The sequence below is a fragment of the Trachinotus anak genome, unplaced genomic scaffold, assembly GCF_046630095.1.
Source record: "Trachinotus anak isolate AG129_WGS33_773 ecotype Australia unplaced genomic scaffold, CSIRO_AGI_Tana_v1 ptg000005l, whole genome shotgun sequence".
Lineage (NCBI taxonomy): Eukaryota > Metazoa > Chordata > Actinopteri > Carangiformes > Carangidae > Trachinotus > Trachinotus anak.
The window spans coordinates 1,405,601-1,425,030 of NW_027273856.1; the positions used below are offsets into that span (position 1 = coordinate 1,405,601).

The window sequence follows — 19,430 nt, forward strand, 5'->3', positions numbered from 1 at the left end:
AAGTTCACTGAGCTGTGGTCAGCAACAATACTCACATAGTCTGTGGCATTCAATCCATGTCTGATTGGTATTAAGGGCCCAAAGTGTGTCAGTAAAACATTCACCATACCATTACACCACCACCAGCCTGGACTGTTGACACAAGGCAGGTTGGGTCCTTGGATTCATACTGCTGACAGACATCAGACCAGGCTACGTTTTTCCAGTCTTCAACTATCCAGTTTTGGTGAGCCTGTGTTCACTGCAGCCTCAGATTTCTGCTCTGTCTGTCTTCTACTATTGTAGCCCACCCACCTCAAGGTTCGACATGTTGTGCATTGTGAAGCTCTTCTGCTCACCACAGTTGTACAGAGTGGTTATCTAAGTTACCATAGCTTTTCAGTCAGAGTCAACCAGTCTGCCCATTTTCAAGGTGTTTCCATCTGCAGAGCTGCTGCTCACTAGATATTCTTTTTTGTTTTTCACACCATTCAAAGTGAAAAACTCCAGAGATTGCTGTGCCTGAAAATCCCAGGAGATCAGCAGTTTCAGAACAGAAACACTCAAACCAGCCTGTCTGGCACCAACAATCATGCCATGGTCAAAGTCACTCAGATCACATTCTGGTGTTTGATGTGGATATTAAGTGAAGCTCCTGCATCTTTATCTGCAAGATTTCTATTCACTGAACTGCTGCCACATGATTGGTGGATTGGATAATTGAAGGAATAAGCAGGTGTAGAGGTGTTCCTAATAAAGTGCTTGGTCAGTTTATATGACTTGACTGACATTTATCTGCAAATTTTTAGGTTTATAAATTACTTCTGTTGGAAAATATTATTGATGCAGCTGGCTAAATATAGGGCTAAGCAATTAAATCCAAGTCAGACTAAATGAAGCATTGATTCAGAAGCTATGCAGTGATGCCTCATGGTCACAATTTTATTGTTTATGTTTGATTACATAATGCTGTTAAGCACTGTTCCAAGGCCTTTGATATATAATTTGAACCATAATTATTTATGATAATTCAAAGAAGGAGGGAACATTAATCACCCAAAAGAATTCTTGATGGACACATCTTGTTTTCAACTATTGAAGTGCAAAAAACGGAGCTAGCCGTGGTGCTGAAAGTAGTTCAATTGGAACAATAACCCTTAAGGGGCTGTGTTTCGTGTATTGTCTATCTGAAACTCAGGCGTACAGCAGTACAGGAGGTAAATGTCTAGGGGAGCCGTTGGCAGACACCGACTGAAGTTGCGATGGTGAGCTGAGAGAGCTTCAAGGTACTGATGCAAAGAATCACTTCACCAAGGACGCAGCTCTTGGGAGGATCAACTCATGGCTGGGTGGCTGTAGCATTTTTTCTGGGCAATCATTATATTTTAAGATTTCCCTGGGGAGGGACCATGATGTGGTTGCCCGCTGTTCACAAAGTGGTGGGGGCTTTAGAGAGTGAGGGGAGAGAAAATGATGGAGAGCTGAGAAAAGGAAGCATATAGAGAAAAAAAAATAATACAGTGTGACTGACGGCATGAGTTTCTCTACAAGATTACTGAAAGAACACTGTCCAATACAAGCTAGAGACAAATGATGTACATGTCTCTAGTCTCCTAGACTGACCCTGTATAGCCTTGTATAACTGTGTCATTTATAATGAGACACTTAGTCAAGAGAGCCTGTTACAGCGGGCAAGAGAGACAGTGAGCAACTTGCAGCTAGGAAAAAATTAGTGAAAACACAAACTTTTCAAGTACAAATCCAAGTTAACAGGTATCCGTGTTTTTTTTATAAAAAAATATATTTTTGGGAAGAGAGCATCAATTACTGCCATTCAGTAGCATAACACCTACGTGTTTATGCTCTAATCCTGCAGTGTCATGTAACTGAGAAATGAAAGATGTCTTCACCACATCTGACTTACTTCGGTCCTCTGTGCCCACATCCATAATGTGGATTCTTCCAGCCCCCTCAGTCGTTGGCATGAGTTTTACCAATCAATAGAAGTTATTTTAGTGGTTGATTACAATGATGTTTCCCATTCTTCATGCAGCGGGTATGGACTATTAATCGGGAATCAAAATTCCTGAGACACAACTGAATAAAACATTTTCAAAAGGAGAGTTAAGTTCTAGATGAATACCTCGCAACAGCTCAAATACGCTTAAAAATCTTGAGGCTATGAATCACAGAATAATTAGAAGTCAATTGGGTGTGCAAACAAAACACTAACCTGAGCCAGGAATGATGAGCAGTCAACTGCTCTTCTGGCAGAAGAGAGAGGCAGCGAACAGCCTGAGGGGAAACCTATGGACTATAACTGAGTGATCATTATTCTGAACGCTGGCCAAGTACTGTGGAGGGGGGAACCCAGGAGAGGATCTGAGCTACTGGATCCATTATAGGCTTTTTACTGATGCCCATTTAGTCCAATTCTTTTATCACAAGGGGGTTTGAAAGTTTTGTGTGCACACAGTGTAGGCCACAGTGGCAGAAAACATGAAAAAGACGTCCTTTACTGCAAGAGGGATTGCTACACCTTACCTTCCAAAACAAAAGTTTACTGTCCTGTAAGTGAAATCATTCAGCAGAAACAGCAATAATCAGGAGCAGAAATTGCTGCTGCTCAGTTGAATTTCTGACAAACCCAAAGGCTTAAAAAAAAAATAAAATTACATGAAAAATAAATCAAACAAACACAAATTTTCCTTTCAAGAGAAGGCAAAAGTCAAGACATGGCTCAACAGTTAACGTCGCAGAAGCATGCAGGGCTAAACTTTGGCATGAGAACAAAACGGCGCCATTTAAAATATATGAATTTAATGTTGCCTTTCAACAAACGTTCACGATAGAAACTACATGCCTACCATAACATGTCAAGTTTTTCAATTGAATTACACTGCTAGTTAACGCCTCCTTTGGTGCAACGCCGATGCAAAGAAGCAGTTTTGATAAGCTAACACTTCAAAAGTTGGAGTCCTATCAAAAATGGCCGAATTGAGGAGTGGTCCAATAATCACACACATTTTGAACTACACTATGTCATGTAAATACTATGGAGAAATAAGCAAGGCAAGATTAAATTGCATCCCCCATGCACGGAGTTTGCACCAGAGCAGACCCACGAACCACCGAATGAGCGGTGAACGCGTCAAAACATGCGGCCGCTGTCCTACCAGGTGAAGACACAGCAGCATCCACCCGGGCAGACACGGTCTCCACTCTCTTTGCATCCATTGTTGCCTTTTCTTTTCTTTTCTTTTCTTTTCTTTTCTTTTTTTTTCAGCCGAAAGAGTCTGCTCGTCGGCAGTGACTTGCAGACGGCTCGTACTAGTTGCTGCTCATTCAACTCCCAAGTTTCGCAGTGAGAGGCAACGCTGCTCGCGTGCCCGCGATCCCGGGCGGGAGCGAGCATTGGTGGGTGAGCGCTGATGGCGATGGTGTGGATGCGTGGAAAATGCCATTGGTTGTTCATGTTTCGACCGGAAATCAACTGACAGCAATAAAGCTCAATTCATCCAAAAAAAAAAAAAAAAAAAAAAAATCAATGAATTAAATCAGATAAATGATAAAATAAAATGAAAAATCAGCAGAATCGGCAGATTCAATAATGATAACAAATATTAGTCTTATTATATTATAAATATATCAAATTAAGCCGTAAACCGTGAATTATTATGTATTTTAATTATTTTTATTTGTTCATTTATTGTGACTGAATGATTATAGGATTCAGTGTGTGTGAAGGTCTTTCTATAGGGCTTCTATAAGTCCCACCATGTACTGTGTAGTATGACAAGCTATAAATAACAAACATATGTAAGATAACGTAGTACACAAATGCTAACATATAACATATTGATTAGATAGTGTGACAGGCCCAAAGAATAAATAAATAAATAAATAAAATACAGAAGACTGTGTAAAAGACAAATGCTGGGAGTTAAGTTTGGGCTACACCATTTAATTTTAGTTCGGTGAAATGTTAAAGCTACAGCATGCATTGCTATCTGGAAATTGTTTTCTGTGAGTCTGGAGCAAGCAAGAGCCCTGACCATAACCCCATCTAATTCCTTTGGGAGGACTTGGAGCCAGGCCTTATCACCCAGTATCAGCGCCTGCCCTGATGTGGCTAAATGGGAACAAATCCCTGCAGCCAGGTTCCAAAAACCTGCAGAAAAGTGGAGGAGACATTAATATAATGTTCTGGAGTCCACATACCAGATGGTCAAATCATTGTCTGTCAGGATCTCAGAACCACATGCTGCACATATGGTTCCAATCATACTGTAGCAATTCCATCCACTGGCATAAGATGAATCTATGGCGTCTCTTTTACAGTGTGGTTTGTTTGGCAAATCATAGGCTATATAAAACTTTTAAGAAGTGGTTCCCAAAGTGTGGTTCAGGGATCATCAGGGGTCTTTCACAGTGTTTTCATCATCAATTTCTTCACTTTCCCAACTCACCACAAACAATTTAGACACCTCAGGATGCTGCCGCAGACAAATCCACACAAACACGAGAGAAGTCATCTATTTCAATGCACAGTATTCACTCTCCCTCTTTTCTTCTTTTCCTTGCATGCAAACAAAGTACAGCATGGACCGTATATCAGCTGTTGGACAGAACAGTATGTCTATAAATAGAGCAGTAAGAGTTAAATGGAGACTTTCCACACATACTGTAGCTGCACAATAAAACAGCCAACAATGATGCCTACAATAAAAAGATACACCCAAAATAAATCAGTACGATTCTCAGCAAGCTGAGACCTGTCAGCTATTTTGAAGATTTGAAGAATTTTAACAACAGAGCTCATCTGTTTCACGGCAGCAAAGAGAGAGAGAGAGTTTGCAAAGGATTCTTAAGCTGTCTTCCAAGAATACCACAAAGGATAGAGTTTTCTGTCACACTATAAAAGCCACACACAGCTGAGTTAAAATGCAGTCGACAGCTTTAGACAAATCATAAAACAAGAGGCCCTTTGCTCAGCAGGTATTAAGGAAAATAGCTGACACTCAAATACAGGAGCTTCACCGTTAAATGATTCTGATGAGTACACCTTCTTTGAACCGTGGCGTAATGAGTATTTTTAGGCATATTTATTTCTGGAATATACATGAATCACATGCGGCTGATGAAAGAGGAAAGTATGCACCCGGTGCTCACATGTTTCATATAGTTTAGCAGATTTATGAAAATAAAAGGGAGTCCAGGAGCTTTATAAACTGTCAGTGATTCATCAAAGCAGGTATTGGTCGGGGTGAGAGGTGCATAGTAAATGGCGCTTCAACACAGGGGGCCATAGTCTAGCTAAAATTAACTGAAATAAAAACTGTCTGAGGTTTTGTTCTCAAGATGTGTTTGTGGATTGCCAAAATTTTCAATTTTGCATTAAAAAAGCAAAAATAAAAGCCTCTTTAACACAAATAAATCCCATAAAATCTCGATTGCATTGGCTTTTAGTTTGAAATTCTCACCCACATGTGCTTACAGCCTGATTTACAGCCCAACAGTGCGCAGACCAGACAAATGCATTCCAACAGACAACCTTCAATTCCCGAGTTGTGTGTGTGAGTGCGTCATGTGCGAGGGGGCTACGGTCTGCGACTGTCACTGTGAACAATGACTGATACTGGTTTTGAGGTGCCTATAAATAACAGAGCACCTGGACAGAACGATGAAGCCAAAATGTGCTCAGACAGACCGGCACAGGTAGATGGATGGCAATGTGAGGGCATTAATGAGAGCACAGGTCTGCCAGCACATGGGGGTGAGAGCACTGCAGATGGCTTGATGTCATCATTAGGTGACATCTTGATGAAAAAAGATGGAAAATGGCATTGGAGAGTGGCGGACCCTCATTTTTTCCTAATAATCATAGGAATAATTATAGGGAGAAAAATTAAGTCAGAGTATTAAAAACAAAAACGCATCTGAATGGATCAGCCGTGAACTTTGTTTTAACTCTTATAGACAATAAATAGATTATTTTAGCATGTAATTGAAGTGTGCATGGATATCAGTCTGGAAAATGTATCTGATGCTGCCCAAAGTTTGTTTTTATCTTGCTTTGCACAAGGTCTCAATACTACGTTCCATCACCAAACATACAATTAAAAACTGGACATAACATCTCAATTAAATATCTTCCAGTTCTATAAATACCACTGTGGGTTAATGCTGAATTCTTTGGCACTCCACAATATAAGGAAAAACTCAATTATGAGGTGGAAATTGCAGAGCAAATTACAGTGCAGCCGCTGACAGGCATATTCTTGATTTGCAACACCATGATTTAAAATGGCACTCACAGGTACATGTTCTGCCAGGAACCCTTTTAGACACCTCAAGACTAAATGACACAAAGTCACTATGAGAACATATTCATCTATTGTTACCAAAGACAGTATTAAAGAGAAGTAACAGCCTCTGCATTTTCAGTTTTTTGTCTTTGAGATGTCTGTAAAGTGCGAGCTTGAAACTTGTATGACCCAAGTGCAAAAAAGAAATACAAGCGATGAGGCTATACTGAGAGCATTTGATCATCCATATTAAAGACACAGCACAAGAACAAGGCCTTTGAAGTGGACATCAGCAGAAGCTAAAATCAAACTTGAGTGTTTGACCCCTGAAAACACCAACTGAATGCTAGGTCGAAACTTTGAAACAGTCTCCTTTTCCCTCTCTCTGAATTTCAGTTTTCACTTTCTTTTTTTTAAAAATCAGATACACAAATGCCTCTTCAGCACCATCAGCATTGCAAAATACTTATTCTCTGACAGCCAAATGCGTTGAGCTTCAGCGAGGATGTGACTAAGCCATTTTTTGAGAAAATGATGTGCAAACATCACATTCATCAAATATGAACATTTTCTGATGGAAAAACATTAGCAATTAATATTAATAATGTCAGCATATCCCTGTAATGTGAAGGACGACTGTCAGTGTCACCCCAATAAACATGAATTTGTCATAAAAAAGAAAGTTGTGCAGTATTATGTAACTGTATGTTTTGCATTTCCAAATGTTTAAATGCAAACATTTGCAAAAGCCCTGACTTTAGCACAGAAACAACTCGCATACTGATGTAACTTTGCCTCATGTGTGAATAACGTCCGCATAAACTTCATAACTTCACCCATTATCTCTGCAGACAGCTGCTTGACAGTGACAACGATCATCTCAAACCCCGGATGCTGATTATGCTTTCATCTATATGTCAGGCCTGGGAGGTTTTGGGGTGATTAGCACACTGCAGGTAAAAAATATTTTGGTTCCCCTGGACAGCCAGAGCCACCTAATTACAATCAGCACAGTCAGATGGCTCCACTTTCTCCAAAGTATCAATCTTCATTCCAGTGGCAACAGAGCCAGATGCTTTCTCCAGGCGCCACGAGCAGTGATTGTAAACCACACATCACTTGTCTGATGTTGGTCGTCGCTGGGCCTCCTGGTAAGGAATTGTGCTCAAGATATGCTCCACAGAGCACACCGAGGGGAAACTGGGTGGAAAAGTATACACGATATGTTGGAAGGATCATCGCTGTGTCTGAAAATAGACTGTTTATCTGCAATGGATGCTTTGGGTGCTTGAATGTGATTCCCTGACTTTTATTATTTCTGAGGTGCGTAATCTAACCTCAAGACTCCTGAATGAGACCAAGAAAAGATCTAAATGACTTAATTTGTTTTATCTTAATTTATTATCGATTTCTGCCCAAGGTGTCCCTGTGATCTTAAAGCAGAGATACTATCACTTTATTTGCCTTGATGAGCTTTTTTTTTTTCTCCCGTCATGCAGCACAAACATCTTCCGATTGTCATTCTTGCCTCGCTGTGACAACCTTAGATGAACTTTATAACAGATGGCAGTGCGAAAGAACCTTGGCGATTATTTGAAGATCACTCTTTCTATGCCTCAAGGGAATCAGAGAGGCTGCCACTAATCAAGGCATAACTGCTCTCTACATAATTCAAAAGTCTTATTATAATTTGTCACATCCAAGACAGCTTGGCAATATATCTCAGCCTGAGTGAAATATGCGTTTTATTAATATGCCATTAATGAAAAATTAGAGCTATTGGAGCTGTGCTGTCTGCTGCTGCTTCGTCTGTGACTGGGATGATACTTACTGATCAATTTTTAAGCGCTGAAAAATGTTTCAGCATGACCTTCAAAATTCAAGATGGTGAGTTAGTGGCATGCTGTAAAGATGACTCACTTGTAATATGTAGTATTTGCCTTATTTAATAAATAAAATAAACTGTTTCCCATACTTGGACCTATTCTCTTTTCTGTTACCACTCGGCTTTTTTAATTTGATGTTTACATACATCTTATTTTTACGCAAATGACACTCAGCTCTATGTGTCAGTGAGACATGAAAATCTAAGTAATTTCAAACATTTCATAATTTTCTCAAATTGAATGAGGATAAAACAGGAGGTCCACATTACAGACCCCAATCGTGCTCAAAAGCCCCTGCAGCTTTTGAACACACATATCAAACCAGTTCCTGCTTCTGTCCTTACACCTTGATTACTGTCATACTGTTAGATGCCTTTCTTTTACATGTGAAGCACTCTGCAATATTTGTTTTGAAAGGTGCTATATGAATAAATCTTTACTCACAATGTCAAACTTGAACTGTCTGCGGCTGTGCCAACAGCCGCAAAGTAAGATACATGGCATTCACTCAGCAAAAAGTGATACTAATCTATCTCCAGAGTAGTCAGCAGTCAAATCATACTCTGTTATATTCTCTCTCCCCAACAACGATGTCAAGCTGTGAGTGGGACTCCGGTTCCAGCTGTCGGCTGTGGAGGAGACAGAGAATGGAAAGAGGTAGAGGAGGAAGAAGATACACTTCTCTCATTATCTTTTCTTCTCGTGACAGCTTCACTTGCCCTGTGAGTCAGCTGTCAATCACAGCCTGGGCATCAAGTCAGCAGGAGCCCAGAATGTATAGTGCACTCATCAAATCTGCCAGCAGGCAGGGAGAAAACACCTACAGAGCCCACAGCCACAGTCAGTCGCAATTAAAGTGCTGCTCCGCTGTGGAGAAAGGAACCTGAGGCCACCTGAAGGTCAGTGAAAAACCCAATTACCAGCTTGTCATATATTGTCAGCAAGAATAATTCTTGGAAACACAACAGCTCTGACTCACCTTTGCACTGGCTGCAGAGACCCAAGAGGGGAGACTGTGGGTGTTATCACAAGAATGAAAACTTTTAATTAGGTAAATGGAACTTTTGTTTTATTATTGTTGGGACATACTAGAAAATGGGAAAAAAAAGCCCCAAGGTAAGTGTATGCACAGGGCCACAGCTCAGACCATGCAGTTTCATTTACAGAACTCTCTAATGCAATAAAGGAGTTGGATTAAAAGTTATAAAAATAGACCATTTACAAAAACATATCTACAAAGACAATTCAGTGGCAAAAATGTGGCTAGCCTTTTTTTCCAATAATTATTTTCAAAGGACTCTTTTTCCAAGAAAGAAATGTACAATCGAAAAAAAAAAAAAAAAAAAAGACATTTCACAGTTTAAAGAGAGCATACAACTATGCAGTCTTTAGGACGGAAACCGTCGCTACACAGTAGTTTCATGTTTCCACAGGCCGGTCTTGATGCTGGCTGCACTCTCTGTGCTGATTAAAGGCACTGCTTGACCATTTTCTTTAAGTGTCCCACCATTTTGAGTGTCAAGGTTGAGCCCATATGACTTGGGCTGGCTTTCTAGTTCTGTGCTGCTGGGCTGCTTTACAGGACCGGAGTCTTTACCTGAGCTTGACCCTGCAGTAGCAGGGACATGCTCAGTCTCTACAGTCACCATTGTCCCGTTTCCCAAGGTGCTGCCGCCACCTTTCTCTGAGAAGCGAGAACGGCGTGGCAGGCTTGCGCTGTCACTGCTGTCCTGCTGCAGCTGGCTCTGATGCCGCTCCCTGTAGGCCATGTAGGCTGCCCGTCGGCTATTGCGTGCTGCTACATCGTAATGGTGATGCCGCCTGTGGGGGGCACCCTGCACGCTGCCTTCCACGCTGGTTGGCACGTCGTAGGCGTACTCTCGCAATACAGTCAGACGACTTGCTCTGTGTGCTCGTGCTCTGTTTTTGTGATGCCTGCTTGTGTGTCCGTTAGTAGCAGCTGTTGGATTGTTGATGTTGTTCATTGGGCGGAACTGCACCTCGACTGGTGCGACGTGCATTTTAATTTCATTGTCTAGTGAATGCTCAGTCAGGCTGTTGTCCAGAACGGCTGTACCGTTAGCTGTTACAGGTGCTGAGGTGGACTTGCACTGAGCGGCCTCTGCATGTAGATTGGTCAGCTTGCTGCCATGGGCGGAGTTGCGCATGCTTGGTGCGCTCTTATTTGTGTAGGAAGAGTCTGCACTGCTGTGGCCACACTTTGTTGACTCCCCATCTGCCTTATTAGCAGATCCTGCTGTGGATGTCATTGCCACGTCTGGCTGAGGCAGAAGGACGTCCTCCTGTGCTGAGTAGGCTCGCCTCCCAGAGCAACAAGCCTGGGACCAATAGCGCCTCATATCCTGTCTGTTGACACAGTGATGTGCCACCATGAATGCCCCCAGTGCCAGTGCAGCCACCCCAAACAAGCAGGTAAAAGCCAAGTCATAGGGGTGGTCCTGTGATACAGCCATGGCACCGAACACCCAGAGAGCTGCGTACAGCCCTAATGCCCCCGCTGCGCCCATCAGCTGGGCAGAAAAGGTGTGCTCATTCTCCAGAGCAGACAGGGGCACGGTGTGGGGAGCAGACATTATGGAGGACGAGGCCTCGTGAGGCTGGAGCTGGAGGGTGAGGGGATGGCAGTGGCTGCGGGAACCATCTGGCCCGGCCTCCGTGCTGGCTGAAGCCAGATGCTGCTGCTCTTCGGTCGGCTCCTTAAGCTCATAACGGCGCTCAGGGTGGCGCCGCAACTGGAGCAGGATGCTGAGGAAGTACATGCAATCCACAAAAATGATGAATCCTACTGGCCCGTAAAAAGCCCCGATGCTGGGCTCCCATGCCATCCAGCAACTAGAAAGAGATAGACAGACAACACCAATCAAACATGCTGCTTTCAAGATTTTTCCAATTACATCAAGATCATCTTTTAGCAATAACTTGGAATTATATAGTACTTCCAAACTGCCAAGAGTGCTCATTAAAGCAATACTTCTTCTACCCATCTTAATCTGTCACCATCATTATTTTACTCCACAAAATTAAAATGACTCTGAAAAACTTTAGCATCTAGTTTTTACAGTAACTGTCCCATTACATTTAATAACACAGGCTGGATTCATCTTGGTTGCAAGAAATTAATTAAACTCCAAAGACTTGAGACAGATACGGGTCCAGATTTCTCAATTAGTCAGCCACATTGCACAATCTAAACAGCTGCCAGTGTAGAGTGGGGGGTGGAGGAGCTTGCTCTAAACTGGCAGCAGTTGCTTGTTGCTTGGATGCACACGCCATTAATAGGCCTCCATAATCAGAACTTCAGGGAATAAACTTTTCCTACCCTCATAAAAATATCCATTATTTACTAAAGCAACACAGTCTGGCCGGTTGATCATTAAGCCAATTCCTCCTGAGGACAGAATGTAAAAGATCTCATGGGCTCAGAAGCTTCCTTATTAAATGCTGTTGTCCTGATAGAATGACACAGCATTTCCGTGAGCACAGAGTGTGGAATAGGAGCTTTAATTGCTTTCTATACAGGGACGACTTACTATGGTGCATTGCTCCGGCTTCCGTAGTTTTTGATGTTAGCTGCTGCAGTGATTCCACAGACAATGATGGGTATCCCTCCGCCGATTAAGTAGAATCTTTTGGAGAAAGCACAGAGAGGTAGTTCTGTTTTAGTCCTTCTGTTTGGTAGGATGACAAGTGGGCACGGACTGGACACAGAAGTCCAGTGGTATTTCAGGCCCTAACACTGACACCATGTGGCTGTTTCACCGACAAACACGGCCACTCATGACGTTACAAATGGTGCCTGCTAATCACACACACTTCCTGATTATACCAAATGCATCTCCCACAAACCTAAAAAAAAATAAATTTTTGAGAACAGTTAGAACCCACACTGAAGTCTGCTATATACTGACATTATAAATAGTGGGACATGCTTATAAGGACGATATAAGCACAGATGTTTGAGTCAGTCTGCTGTGAATTAACTAACCTACAAAAGAAACAAACACATTTAAGATTAAAATGACAAGGTGTGAATAGATACAGTAGCAAATCAAGACTGAAAACTGTAATTAACAACACTAGATCAAATTCCTTTGGTGGTGTTTCAGATTAAGTGTCACAGAAAGGCAGAGTTAACATGAGAGTACTACATGCAGTTTACTGACATATTATATGATGTCTGATAAACAAAGTTCACAGTTTTTACCTCACAGTTGGAGGTGTCAATGCGCAATACTGCCAAATGCAACTCAGAAACTTTTTTTTCTGTTTATTTAGGCATACCTCAGCATGGGTCGTGGTGGCGGCGGTGGCTCGTCCAGCTCTTCATAGCGCTTGGCCTTGCGTGTCACCTGTTTGTAGATGTTGCGTGCAGTCACACCCACCCACAGAGCTGTAGCCAGAGTAGAATAGTGCAGCAAGATACCCACCTAGAAGAAGTTGCACCATTATATGGGTGATATTTACTAGACCAAATGAAATGCAATCCCTCTCTTTCATAAGAATGATTAACTGCTCCTGTTGTGTTTTATGGTTTCACCAGTACAGATAAAAATGTTGGAATGCAGTTGATAGGAGTGTTTAAAATGGCATTATGATCCTTGAGCAATTTTCAACTGTGTATGTCATCATCAGCCTGAGCTGAAAAATCTCCTTATGAGATTTAGCTTTGTGCCAGAAGGGATTAAATAAATAAACAAAAAGTTCTCTGCAAAAATTCTTCATCCAGGTACTTTGTGCAATGAAAAATGAATGTGTCTCTGTGCACCACACACCATGAGGGGAGGTGTAGGATTGCCTCTAGCCATGGAAATGATCAACTGTATCTTTCTGTGTATCTTTTACTGCGTTTCCACCAGTTTTATGAGTGGAGTGAACTTTGCCAAAGGCAACTTTTTCAACTTTTTTCCCCTTGAAAACATCCAAAGCACTTGTTCATTTTTGACTGCTGACGATTTAAGTTTGCAGGGGGAAAGCAGACGCAGCACGTGTGCTGGAGGTGTGCGGGTGGTGTATACTCACTGCTTGGCAGACGCTTGCGTAGCGTATCTGATTGATACCACCAACAAAGACCCCGCAGGTGAGGGACATGTGGAAGCAGAGGTTGACCAACATGTGCCAAAACTTGCGGCTCACTCGTACAGACCTGGAAGGAAAAAACATACAATACATCACAGAATTAACACAGACAGGTGTTGGTTCTGTGTATCAAGATACTACAGTATTATCATTTTCATAATGTCAATCAACAATTATCTTCATGCTGATCCTCTCTGATCATCAACAGTAAACCTCAGGCCATAGTCTCTTTTTGACACCAACATAATGAGTCTCAAGATCCCAATATTCTCAAGCTAGTTTTAATTCTTCCGTTTGTTTAGAACAGACATTTCCATTCTATACAACTACATTAATTAGCTATTTAGATTAGAAATAGAATTAAGCAAAAGGGGAAAGGGGAGAGTTTGTAAGTAGAAATTAATGGGGGTAAAAACCGTGCTGTGTAAGTGAATATGAAAAACTAGCAAAACATAAATTTCATAACAACAGCAGGTAAAAGCTTAATCTTACCTGTGATGGTAGATGTAGCTAATAATAATAGTGAGCAGACAGAGGAGGAGTATAATAGTAGTGGCGTAGATGACTGGGTGCAGGGGCTGGATACCGGGAGAAAAATACTCAATAGTGCTGAGATCCTGCAAGATAGATGAGGTGAGGTCCACAGGTTATGTAATGTTATTATGTCACATCAATATATGTCAAAACCCATGAATTATAATGATTATAGGGAACCACAAAGTGCCAGAGGCAGTGTGTCAAACACTTTTGTAGACACAGCTTATGGGCCACTAGGAGGCAGCATGAATGGAGATGCAGTGGTGTACTGTATCATCCTTTAAGTGCTTTATATAAAAAAAAATGAAAAAAGGATTAGTTATTATAACTTAAATTCATACAATAGGCCATCCAAACTGCTGCTTTGCCACTCCCCAAACGTACCAATGATCACATGATAACAAGGAGGAACAGCCCAATCAAATGTCCTACCATGAGCAGGCCATAGTTGCCAAGGGAGTTACAGGATATGGTGGTGAAATTGTCATGATGGCCCAGGATGCGGCAGCCGTCACTCTGCCATCCTCCCTGACCTCCCACCAGGCTGAGGTTCCAGCAGGCAGACACAGCGTCTGAGCCGCGGGCAAACCGCCGCAGGGTGATGTTAACAGGGGTCCGCAGGACATGCAGGGACATGCCGTCTGATCCACGAAACAGAAACATGGGTATCAGAATAAGCAGAAACACCGCTTTCAAGTTTTCATTTTATTGTGCGATGATGTGTCCTAGTTGAACCACATTTGTTTCTTCTCATGCTGTTAAGTTTCAGTTGCTTTATGTGTCAACAATATTTTCAGATTTCTACATATCAAACATTTGTGACTACACCAGAACATAATGACTCACCTATCTTGGCCATGATGACAGGTGCAGCCACACTCCTCCTCTTCCCTCCATCAGCCAGTTGGGAGGAGTTGCCAGTGGAGGGAAAAAACTTGCCGTTGCGGAAGCCCAGTAGGTGGAGCTTGTAGACTGTGTCCTCTGCCTGCCCAGGGACTGCAGCCTGGGAAAAGAGAGACTGAGGAAGCTGCAGGGATGCCTCCACAATGGTGCTCTACGGGGACAAAACATACAATGAAGTGAAAAAAAAAAAAATTTTCAATTTTCAGTTGATTTTTCAGTTTTGTTTTGATTATGTTAGGCATGTGAGGATTTTTGTTTTAAGTGCTTACATGATGCAATCAAAACCAAACCCCACACTCAACCCCACCCTAATGATAGTGCTAGCAAACCATAATTATCTCTGGCAGGAGCTGACCTTGTGAAGGATGCTGGAGAAGGAGCTGGTGGTGTTGCATTTGAAGGTGAGCTGGCGGTCCTGGCTGGGTGTCCGCTCGGGGCTGGGCCTCTGGAACAACATGCAGGTCATGCCGTTCCAGTCGTTGGCCCTGACAGTGTGGGCCTCCAGTGCGATGTTAGGGGACGTCTGGAAGGACCACACATACAGTGAATGATGACATAAGTCCTCAAAGCAAAATGTTAAAGCGCAACATGAGAGAATATTGTTGGTGAGACTAACCAGGGAGAAAGCTTGCGCTGTCGCCAGGCGGTAGACGGCGATCTTCTGGAGGCAGGTGATGATGCGGGAGCAGGCCATGGCTTCCCGCTGAGCCATCCACAGCACCCTCTCATCGGCCAGCATCAAGTTGCTGGCCATGCTCACCATCACCTCACCTAGCTGGGAGACAACAGTGGCACAAGTGAATGCACACACAAAGGCAAGATACATTAAAAAAAAAGAAACACCAACATTGACTTAGCAGCAGCTCAACATGACATTCTCTAGTTTACTTGAGTGGAAACAGAAGAAAATTGAATGTGTTCCACCAGCATCTTGTTTTTATCAAGCCGCACTAAACACATGCTTGAGGAGATGCTTGACATGGCTCATGTCGTAGTTAAATGACTATTGGAAACACATTTCAAGCATGGTGTCACCCGACGAGCCTTCAATATGCTTTATAATCCTAGAGCTACTTTCCCACAGCACTTACAACACACTAGGAACTCCTTTACTTTGCTTCTTTTGAATGTGCTGGCCCACAGCTGTGCCGAAAGTCATGACATGACATCCTTTCTCATTAAACTACATGTCAACAAACAGCTGTTAAGCATTAATCTGTTTATCCTTGTTTGTCCTAATTCACGCCACATGAATGCGTCACAATTTGCCATTGATGTAGGCTGGTTCTGTAACTTCAGTCTGATTTTTACTGAGGTGCTTACATCTTTATACTTCTCCACAAACTTGCCGAACTTTTCAATCATCTCCGCCACAAAGATAATGTCCATCTTGTCAGAGAAGTTGGCAGCATCGATTGTGTAGACCAAGAGACGTCGAGCCCTGGGAACCACGTTGCTCTCATTCAGAGGCATCTACAGCAGGAAGACATAGAGGAAAATTAGGACTGAATGTTAAGGACAGCTTCTTTTTCTCAAAGAGGAGAACAAGATGAGAGTGTATGCTGAAGTGAAGGAGTAAAGTGAAAAGACAATAATCAAAGTTCCAGGTCAGAAAATGACATGCTAACCATCCAGACACCAACCTGGTTGATGACATAGAGAAACCTAGTGACATCTTTCTGGAACTGGCAGCGGGAGTAGTCGTCCTCTGCCCACAGCCCCTCTCGATCACAGTAGCGCCAGGCCCGCTGTTCTTCTCCTGTGCTGCCTGAGTAGGTCCCTGCGCTTGACGGCAGTCTGTTGCACGGGAGGTAGGCTCTGATCCCTGCCAGGGTGCGAGGCCACCTGGAAGGGATACGATTCCACATACGATTAGTCCCTGATTAACCAGTTAATGCAATGTCCTTATTTTCGCCATACTTTGTGTCATGTGAGCTGTAATGTGTGTAACATCACTAGTACACAGAACAGTGGTATGACTAAGGCCAAGAAGTAATTTACATGTTTAGCCACAAGGGGGGGCCCCAGTGCTTAATATGAAAGCAAGGAAACATTTCCTGGTCGTGTCATTCTTTTAATATACTGGTTCATACTTACACAGTCACTTCGGGAGAAGAGCTATATATATATATATATATATATATATATATATATATATATATATATATATATATATATATATATATATATATATATATATATATATATATATATACACACACACACACACACACACACACACACACACACACACACACACACACACACACACACACACACACACACACACACATACATACCTGTATGTTTTCAATTTGGAAAATCACGAGGTCAAATGAACGAATTGAAAACCCATATTATTTATGAACAAGTCTTTGCTCATTAAGCCATTTTAAGCCAAAATAACCAGCTATTTGTACAAATTGAAACAATGTGAAGTGACTGAAACTGTGTGTAACCCTGGTTAAATCCTTTAACTGCATAAAGAATGGAGTGGAGGTTTTAAATATCAAATGTAATGTAAAATTCTGGCTTTTACACCAGAGAGGGTAACTTCAGTTCTTAATTGAGTAGCTGTGTCTGCTTTGTTATGTGTTCATACACTCACCTGAACTCTCCCTTGTTGTTGGAGATGCGTTCAGGTGCACAGTACTTGGCAGAACTCTCCAACACCACAATGTGGACCGTCCTGGTGGTGTTGCCCCTGCTTGTCCGGATCCGGCACTCCCAATTCCCAGTAAAACCAGGCTGGATGTTTGAGATGGTCAAAGCACTGACGGGAAACATAAGGGAAAAAAAAAAGATCAGAGAAACTTCAGATGTTTTTGCACAACTTCCAGCCTGATGGTGGGTTAGAAAAAGCTGGAAAATAAAAATGCTGACAGTTTTATAATATAGTGTCAGTTACATAATAAGGGAGATTGTCTCCTGAAAATAAATTGAACTGCAAAGACGCCACAGTTTCAGTTTCCCCATATACTGTCAATAATCACAGACACTGTATGCCACATTTAAATATTAACATACCTGGCAATCAGGGAGCAGTTCTGCACCATGCGCTTTTCAATGAAGATGCCCTGGGCAGCGTCAGGCTTCACCATGCGCCCGTTCTGGTACCACAGCACCTGCATGTCCTCTGCCACGAAGGAGGCCTGACACTGGAACGGCAGGCTGTCCCCCTGAAAGACGACCTGACGCTGGGACGGAGTCAGCTGGAAGGAGGGCAGCTCGAGAGGAGCATCTGAGGACACCAGGCATAATTTAGGAAGTGAGTCAGTCTGTCATTTCTCACAGAAAAAAAATTATTTACCTCATATTTGTCAAAAAAAATGTCCAACACCATTTATTCTGGATGCAATGCCACTACGTTTCAGTTTCCAAAAAAGGGCCATGTCTGAAACAGTGTCCTGAATCCTTAAGTGCTATTTGCCATTCATGTCAGGCCAATGGCTGCTGCTAGATCTATGCAGTGTATTTCATAATTCCTCACTGGGTTTAGTGCCAAACTGATAAGACATGAGCAAGTACAAACAAAGGCAGCAGTGGCCTGGACAGCCCGTCTCTTATCAGTCATGTCATTGCACAAGCCCCTGGTCCCCAGACACCAGCCTAACTGATACCAAAACAGAGAAATTAAAGAGACAGTGCAACATTTTGACACTGCAATCTGTGTAACTACTTAACATGACTTATTTCAACCTTTTAAAATGTCTGATAGTGTCACTACAGTGATGAATGATTCTGTTTCTTTGAGCTGTGGTGAGTCCATGTGCGCATGTGTGCAAATGTATGTTTCTGTGTAGCTCATGTGTGTGTGTTTGTGTGTCCCTACCACAGGTGAGGAGCTCCGGCCTGATGGAGGTAATGAGCTGACCCTGAAGAGACTGGGGGTAGGAGCACTTGGTGTTCTTTACTGCAATGTTCCTCTCTTTGATCCAACGCAGCAGCCACAGAAGGTTGCAGTCACACAGCAGGTACGGTGTCTGAAACTCCCTGTGGATGTATAGTAACACACACACACACACACAGGGGTGGGGGTAGTTTAAGTGATGGAGCACTAACAATTATCAATTAGTGACAAAGAGCTATTTGCCTGACGGAAAACCCTAATTATTCTGTCATATTTTATGACTTAAACACAGTTTTAACTACATTATGGGTGCATGGTAAAGATGCAGATGTCACTATCACACTGAGACCTGCATGTGATTTTAGTAAACAGCAACAAACTGGCTCTTTATACTTACAGTGACTTCAGAGACACTAAGCTGTCAAATGTCCCCTGAGCCAATGAAGAGAACATGTTGCCTGAAAGGTTTCTGAAAAAAATAAATTATGAAAAACAGTGTTTGTTTTTTTTTTCCAATGTCAAATGATAGAAAAATGATTTATAAAAATACTAATGACTTACAGTCTGATCAGACTGGTGAGGCCCTTGAAGATGTCTATGTTCAGACAGCCGATGCTGTTGTTGGACAAGTCTCTGAAACACACACAGAAAAAAGTGGTTTCTGGGTTATTTTTTCCACAATTCAGAGATAACACAATGTGACAGCTATATCTACTAAAACACCAATAATTAGTGAGTCACATTAAGGCAGGAAATGCTAAGATGTTAAGATCAGCCACAAAAATCACATTAAATTGGGAGAAAGAGGGGAAAATGGAAAAATGTTCAAGTTGCTGAGATAGTTGTTTTTTTTTTTTTAAATCCAAGTTT

The 19,430-nt window shown here is 42.2% G+C and overlaps 2 protein-coding genes across 4 annotated transcripts in view; both read right to left on the reverse strand.

Annotated features, from left to right (window-relative positions):
* The window catches only part of kcnip4a (potassium voltage-gated channel interacting protein 4a), a 125,978-nt gene extending 122,569 nt beyond the window's left edge, over positions 1-3,409 (reverse strand). Inside the window, exon 1 of one of the 3 annotated variants that reach the window (XM_071477615.1) lies at positions 3,156-3,409. In XM_071477615.1, coding sequence (XP_071333716.1) covers positions 3,156-3,394 — 239 coding nt within the window. In that variant the 5' untranslated portion in view covers positions 3,395-3,409. The remainder of the gene's footprint in view (positions 1-3,155) is intronic. The other 2 variants (XM_071477619.1, XM_071477616.1) reach the window with 2 other exon arrangements.
* Positions 3,410-9,214: 5,805 nt separating this feature from the next.
* adgra3 (adhesion G protein-coupled receptor A3) overlaps positions 9,215-19,430 on the reverse strand; it is a 30,141-nt gene continuing 19,925 nt past the window's right edge. The window contains exons 4-19 of the mRNA XM_071477621.1: positions 19,122-19,193; positions 18,958-19,029; positions 18,543-18,703; positions 17,738-17,951; positions 17,319-17,483; positions 16,354-16,555; positions 16,034-16,183; positions 15,327-15,485; positions 15,066-15,233; positions 14,654-14,861; positions 14,240-14,448; positions 13,763-13,887; positions 13,214-13,337; positions 12,476-12,621; positions 11,725-11,820; positions 9,215-11,026 (exon numbers count right to left, since the gene is read on the reverse strand). Of these exons, the coding sequence (XP_071333722.1) occupies positions 9,580-11,026; positions 11,725-11,820; positions 12,476-12,621; positions 13,214-13,337; positions 13,763-13,887; positions 14,240-14,448; positions 14,654-14,861; positions 15,066-15,233; positions 15,327-15,485; positions 16,034-16,183; positions 16,354-16,555; positions 17,319-17,483; positions 17,738-17,951; positions 18,543-18,703; positions 18,958-19,029; positions 19,122-19,193 (3,718 nt within the window). The 3' untranslated portion in view covers positions 9,215-9,579. The remainder of the gene's footprint in view (positions 11,027-11,724; positions 11,821-12,475; positions 12,622-13,213; positions 13,338-13,762; positions 13,888-14,239; positions 14,449-14,653; positions 14,862-15,065; positions 15,234-15,326; positions 15,486-16,033; positions 16,184-16,353; positions 16,556-17,318; positions 17,484-17,737; positions 17,952-18,542; positions 18,704-18,957; positions 19,030-19,121; positions 19,194-19,430) is intronic.